Genomic DNA, 7,396 nt, shown 5'->3' with positions numbered 1-7,396 from the left:
ATGGTTGAGAAAGGGCAAAAAAGTAAATTCACGCTAACGGAGACTTAACGGAATAGATGGAAAATGCTCACTAAGGGTATTTTGTGTTATTTTTTTAAAACCTCGGGGGTATTTGGTGCATTCTGAAAAGTTTAGGGGTATTTGGTGCATTAAGGCAAACCTCGGGGGCATTTCATGAAAAATCCGAAAAAAAAAAAAAATATTCTAGCGCTCAGAAACGCAACACAACTCAACTCTTTCCCCTTCTGTAACTCTTCTCTGATCAAAGCCAAACACTAAAACAACCAGTTTTCCATATTAAAAAACAAAGCCACTTCCCTCGATTTTGCTCGCCCAATTTCCCATCCTTCACTTACTTTGCTTTGTTTCTCTCTTTCTGTTCTCGATTCTCCTTAAAAAAAAAATCCAATTCTCAAATTAATTGATAAAATCCTCTTAGCTTTCAAATTGTCACCGAAATCGAAGGCTTGGAAGCTCCACAGTTAACTCACTCATTTTAGCAAAGTTGGTGTTTGGGTTTCTAGCAATAAAGATACAAGTTCAGTAATTTGTTGCAAAATCGTGAAATTAGTTTAGAGTTTTGCTATGTAACCTATGCAAGAGAATGAAGCTGCATATTTTTTTTCCATGTTTAATTAGTTTAAAAAGAGGTAGTACTGTTTTTCTGGGTTTGAAGATAAATCCGGGTTTTTTTTGTTTTGTCGGGTTGGGAATACGTGACATGTGAGTTGTTGATTACATATGTGATTGAACTCATTGAAGATTATGTGTTTGTGGGTTTGAGTTTTGATAATGTCATGGGAAAATGTAAGGTATTTAGGGATGCACAGAAGGTGTTTGATGAAATGTTTGGGAGAAATGTTGTTTCTTGGACTTGTATCCTGTGTATGCTGGTTTATTGTGAGGACTTGATTAGTGCGGAAAGGGAGTTCGATGCAATGCCGAAGAGAAATCAGGTCTCATGGAATGCCATGATATTGAAGCAGACATCTCAAGGAAGAAGAAGGGAAAATCAAAAGAACAAGGAAGGAAGCAAAGGAGGGAATACTAAAAAAGAAAGAGAATTGGGCTCCAAAAAACAAGGAAAAATCTTCTATAAAATGGCACGGCCTGAACCATCTCTACAGAGAAGTATCTGGGAAGAAAGGGGAGCTTAAATAATAATTGGTGACGTGGTATAACTGTCAGGAAAACATTGTTGCAAGAATTGAAGTACTCCGTCCATTTCATATTTTGGCGCTCAAAAACACAATTCAACACTTTCATTCAAGAACAAATTATCTCCTCTCCCTGTAACTCAACTCTGATTAAACCCAAACACTAAAATCATTCAAGATTGTAATCGCCATGGATAACGGGAAGGGCAAGAACAAAGTAGATGAATACGATCAAGAACAGAATTATGAAGATGACTTTGACGTAAGTTCTTCTACTTAATTCTTTAACTGGGTTTTATTTTTAGATTCTTAATGTTAGTCTTCTCCAATTTCTTTTGCATTATCGACTTTCTGTTAATTATATCTTACGGGTGACTTTATTTTTAGAATCTTGATGTTATTCCTTGATTATCTCTTAATTTACTTCTGCATGATCGATTTTCTGGGATTATTATACATTTCTGAATTAATTTTAATGGAAAATTAATAGAACAAAATCAAATGGGTGTTTAAATTATTGCTTCATTCAACTTGGTGTCTACTTTCCTGATTAGTTTCTTCCATTTTTATCATCATTTACTGTCCTGATCAGAATATTAGTGAAATCATCCTGTCATACTTGTGTTCAATTGATTACTTCTTGTCAGTTTAATGTTATGGATGTTGAGGAAGTTCTTGAGTCTGACTTTGATGTTAATGAGACTGACTTTTATTTACCTCTCAATTTATTTCTGCATTATCGATTTTTTGGGTTAATTGAACCTGCTGGATGACTTTTAATGGCGAATTAACAGAAAAGAATCAAAGCGGTACCTAAAATAATTGCTTTATTCAACTTTTTTTTTTTTTGGTAAGAAAGTAATGATATATTGATAAAGCCATGAACACTTCATACAACCTAAGGACTACAAGAGAAGAGGCAACCCTTCTAGGAAGCCTCCCCTCTTGCTCAAAAGACCAAAACAAACTAAAGCAGCAGCCTTACAACAACAAGAACCACACCAGCAAACACCTATTACAAAGCACAATACTCTTAATTCTACCTATTCCATCATGCTTAATATCATTACAAATTTTCTGCACAGAGGAAACTCTTGCATTCCACAAAGCATTATTTCTCTCTTGCCAAATTTTGTAACCTGCAGCTACAAACACAGCAGTGATGACTCTTTTCCTGAACTTTGAGCCGTTAAACCTCCTGTGAGCCCAGTACAGGAGAGTATGAAACAGAACAGCTCTTGCTTTAATGCCAAGCCAAGATTTCAACATCTTGATACACTCAGCACTGTACTTGCATTCAAACAGTAGATGGCTGTGTGTTTCGCTAGCAGCATCACATATTGTACATTTATCAGAATCCACAATGTGAAGATGTTGTAGCCTTTGCCTGGTTTGTAACCTTTCGTGCATTACCAGCCATGCTATAATTATGTGCTTAGGACAATTAAATTTATCCCAAACTAGTCTGCACCATTGCACCTTTTGTTCCACCCTCGTTATTTTTGCATAACAATCACTAATGGAGAAGTTACCTTGAGTTAGCCAGGCACCACCTAAATTACTTGTGAGGAGCTCATTTTTTGACTGACATATGTGTTTCCAGGCCCAGCTGGAACTTACAGGAGCTGAATACTCCTTCCAGATCTTGCCCTTTATGTAGACGTTATGCCAAGCTTTGCGAGCTGAATACCCATTTCACCCATAAGTTGTCTGCTTTGCAAGCTATATGCCAAGCTTGCTTACCAATTGCCACCTTATTCCAAAGTAGGATATTTCTAACTCCAAGCCCTCCTGCAGATTTAGGGCTACAAACTTTATCCCACTTAACATAGCCAGGTTTCGGGCTATTCAACTTTTTGAACACAACTTTAGGTAAGATAAAGATTTGTGCCCAATATACATTTATGCTCAGTAAGACAGAATTTATTAGCAGTAAGCGTCCAGCAAAGGATAAGTTCCTAGTGCTCCAAACCTTAATTCTCAATAAGGTGTTCACAATCAGCAGCCGTGAGTTTCTTAGCACTGATTGGCACTCCCAGATATCTAAAAGGCACAGAGCCCAATTTAAATCCAGAAATATCAGATATTCCGTGCAGTCGTGCACTTCTTCATCACTCATGCCACAAACATAGAAAGCAGATTTTGTTTTGTTAGCTTGTAGACCTGAAGTGGCTGAAAAGAGCTTGAATCCTTGTAACAACATGTGAACAGACTGCATATATCCTTTACTGAACATAACTAAATCATCGGCAAAGCACAAATGATTAATTTTCATGCTGCTGCACCTAGAATGGAACTTGAACTCAGTTTGAGAACCTATATAGGACATGATCCTTGATAAGTACTCCATACTTAGAACAAACAGAAGAGGAGAGATAGGATTGCCTTGTCTATGCTTTATTCAACTTGGCATAAACTAGAAGAAATGCTTAGTTTCTTATGATTTTGGTTTATGTTTTTAATCTCGTTACAATGATATTGGTGTTGTTACCTGAAATCGTTCCTATCGTACTTTGTTCAACTCATTAATGTATTTCGATTACCTTTATGAATGAAGTAAATGGGTGTTTATTTTGTTGGCTGAAATGCTAGGTGTAATAACAATTTCATGTGACATGCTTGCTTTTCTTTGATAGATTTGTACTTTAAAGCAGAATCCAGATATAATTGGTAGCAGTTCAAGTGACAATGAGCTTCCTGAAACTGGTGAAAAATCTATGATAGCTCAGCCAAATGAGCCCCTCCGACAGATAAGTAGAGATTTCGCAGTTCCTTGTAGTCCTAGAGATCGAAGAATTCAAATTCGACGATCTCAGAGACTAACTAGAGAAGTTTCTGGAAGGCAGAGAATGAGGGAAACTGGTTCAAGTAGCCAGGGTCAATTTCATCATCAGTTGGAATCTGGTTCAGGTATGCTTGAGAACCATCAGTTATGATTAACACTTTTGCTCATGCTGATGTCATGAATCTTATGGACAATGTGTATAGGTCAACAAGCCACTCAACCTGGAGACAACCTTATTCCACCAGCACCGCAGCTAACTACAGACTTCCCATCTGAGACATATTCACCATATCTTTACGCAAATAATTGTGCATGGCATTATCAGGTCTGTTTCTGATGTTTGAAACAGTCAAGTTTTTGATGCTTGGTTTATTACTAAGGAATTATAAGAATGAATAACAATTAATACTGATCATTGGCTTAGGACACTTGAAATTAAGATTAATACCATTCTAAGACCACTTAGTGGACTTCATTTCCATACCTTTTATTTTCAATAGTCCTTAGAAGTTTGATTCATGAATCAGATATGACACTGTTCTCAGTGAGGGAAGGACCTTGAAATTAAGGTTTTCTGAGGATAATCCTGTTTATAATTCTTGGCATGTGCATTGTGCAGAAATTACGGAATAAGTATGTTTGGGATAGACTTAATAGCTTGGATAAAAGAGTTTCTGAACAGAAACATTCCAAAGGCCGCATTCTAAAGCTGGAGACTAAGATGAACAATCTGAATGAATTCATTGATGGCTTGGAGGATGATAATACTGAGTTTAGATATCGCATTTCAATGCTAGAAGATGTTCTCAAGTCATTAGAGAGAAAACCTGCAAATGATGACACAGGATGTAATTTGGCAACAGATCAAGGGAAGTCTATTATTGATGCATCTCCTTGTACTAATGTTGGTAATGTTCTTGGAGCCAGAACAAGTGATCCAACTAATAATGTTCAAGATGCTGGAAACGAAGCAGAAAACTTAGAGAGACAGGGATCCTTAAGTGGACTGGATAATGCTGATGGGCCTTCGGGTATGCTGAATCAGGATGATGGGCTGGTAAATACAGTTTCTTAACCATCTGCAGTTAATACAGACCTAAACAAGCCAATTACAGAATCAGGCAAAACACAAGATCAGAAGGACCATGCTAATCCAACTCTGTGATCTTATTGCAGCAGATTAACTTTTTTAATTTTGTAGCTTAACTTCCTGTTTTTTCTAGCTGATTTCTATAAGAATCATGATTTTCCTGAATTTACTCTGCTATTATCTCAACTTTTTTTCTATACAGTAAGGATTTAATTCGTGGTATGGGAACGTGGATGATACTCACTTAGCAATCTACCTCTTTACATCACTGTTGTTATTTCATTCCTCATATCATTGGTCTGTAAAAGCAATTTATGCATTGTGATGAATTTTTTTATCAGGCTCGAAAAAACGTGCGTGTATGTTCTTTGAGAGAATAAGGAAGATTTACAGCATTGTAAAGTACAAAGTGTTCTTCATGAGATGTATAGGAGACTTGTACTTTTTGAACTAGTTGGTTTTCGTTCACAAAGTTGATCAAAGACAAGGCTACCCAAACCCAAGCAAAATAAAGAAGAATCACTCAATGGGCATGGTCTAGAAGTATGTTATGTCTGAAATTGTCTTAAATGTCTTAATTATGTTTGAACTTATCTTATCGTATTTGAAGTTATCCGCACCTTTTTACTCAATGATGGAAAATATATTTACTCAATATTTTTGTCAAATCTAATATAAATATTTTTTTAACGATGATTAAATGGGTATACTTGAGATTTATTAACTATGCAGTAGCTTTGGAAGAAGAAAAAAAATAGTCAAATAATAATTTTAGAAAAAAAAATTAGTCAAATACTCCCTCCGTCTCAGAATAGTCGTTATATTTACCTTTGCACAAAGTTTTAGGTCATAAGTGATTGGTTGGTTATCAATTGTTATTTTATTGAAAAAGTAGATGTGATAGGAGTTAGTGGGACATTTTTTTAATTGAATGAGAGAGAGTGTGAGGACAAAAAAAAAGTGGGAAGAGAGAGACAATATAATAATTGTTGGGTCATTCCTAATTTAGAAGTGTAACAACTAATCTGGGACGGACGAAAAAGGAAAGTATAACAACTAATCTGAAACGGAGGGAGTAATAATTTTAGAATATCCGTGCGTGCACGAGATATAATCTAATAAGCCGTACAAAGTACAAATTAATTAGGAGATAATCGTCACTATGAGTAGATTAAAGGATTATAATTTGATAATTATTACCTACTTCATAAAAGTTCTTTTAGTTGCACCAAATAATATATACTTCGTATAAGATAATTTAAGACTTACTGTTCCGTGTGTGGAATGAGAACAGCTGACTGTGGGATACTGGATTCCTGTCGAGATTGCCGGTTGATATCTGCACAACAGAATGGGTTAACTAGCCTCGGGGGTGGTTCGAGGATCCCCCCTCCGATGCTTAAGTAAGATTACTGAGAGATTAAGAGATGATTAAGAAATGATTAGAGAGTAAGAAAGAAGTGTCTTTAAGTGTTTGTGTACCTCATAGCAATAAATGAGGTGCTCCTTATATAGACCAATCCAAGGGTATGATCTGGTAGGTCCCTTGTGGTTAGATAGCGACCTGTTGATAGTGACCCTTGATTGGTTGTCTTCATGATAATGCCGGTAGGCTGTCTTGTAGAAATGCCGGTAGAGGATATTTACCTAAGATGACCAGGTTACCTGCAGGTTAAGTTTACATACGGGGAGTTCTGCCGGTACCAGGTGGTGCCGGTAGGACACCCCGTACAACTAGCCCCCTCAGAGTAAGGGCATTTATGACCATTGTTGCGCTTGCTCTGAGTTTAATGGGAAAAAATAAGTATTATTTTGATACCTGGTGGTACAACTAGCCCCCTCAGAGTGAAGCGCAGGTGCTGACTGTGTTGCGAGTGTTTATGAGAAAAGACCGCGAACAGTTTGACGACTGCCTTCGCTCTGAAAGAATAACTTTGTTGCTAGGTCCTTTTGGAAAAAATATTTGGACGACTGGCCCCTTTGGAAAAAGATTTTGACGACTAGCCCCCTTGAAAAAGGGTTGGACGACTAGCCCCCTTGGAAAAAGATTTTGACGACTAGCCCCCTTGAAATTGCCGTTTGGACGACTAGCCCCCTTGTAAAAGGTTCTGACGACTAGCCCCCTTGAAAAAGATTTGGACGACTAGCCCCCTTGAAATTGCCGTTTGGACGACTAGCCCCCTTGAAAAAGATTTGGACGACTAGCCCCCTTGAAATTGCCGTTCTGACGACTAGCCCCCTTGAAATTGCCGTTTGGACGACTAGCCCCCTTGTAAAAGGTTCTGACGACTAGCCCCCTTGAAAAAGATTTGGACGACTAGCCCCCTTGAAATTGCCGTTTGGACGACTAGCCCCCTTGAAAAA

At 37.3% G+C, this 7,396-nt stretch overlaps 1 protein-coding gene across 2 annotated transcripts; it reads left to right on the top strand.

Annotated features, from left to right (window-relative positions):
- Nucleotides 1-201: 201 nt before the first annotated feature.
- On the top strand, nucleotides 202-5,300 carry LOC110789915 (uncharacterized). Of its 2 annotated transcripts, none has more exons than XM_021994637.2 (4): nucleotides 202-1,419; nucleotides 3,812-4,067; nucleotides 4,146-4,267; nucleotides 4,562-5,300. In XM_021994637.2, exons 1-4 carry the CDS (start codon nucleotides 1,348-1,350, stop codon nucleotides 5,015-5,017), a joined length of 906 nt encoding a protein of 301 aa, XP_021850329.1. In that variant the 5' UTR covers nucleotides 202-1,347; the 3' UTR covers nucleotides 5,018-5,300. The 2 variants fall into 2 exon arrangements, with proteins under 2 accessions (XP_021850329.1, XP_021850328.1); XM_021994636.2 differs by having other exon boundaries at nucleotides 208-1,419; nucleotides 3,794-4,067.
- Nucleotides 5,301-7,396: the final 2,096 nt, after the last annotated feature.

The sequence above is a fragment of the Spinacia oleracea genome, chromosome 4, assembly GCF_020520425.1.
Source record: "Spinacia oleracea cultivar Varoflay chromosome 4, BTI_SOV_V1, whole genome shotgun sequence".
In the NCBI taxonomy this organism is placed as follows: Eukaryota; Viridiplantae; Streptophyta; class Magnoliopsida; order Caryophyllales; family Amaranthaceae; genus Spinacia; species Spinacia oleracea.
This window is presented reverse-complemented; position numbering and strand designations above follow the sequence as displayed.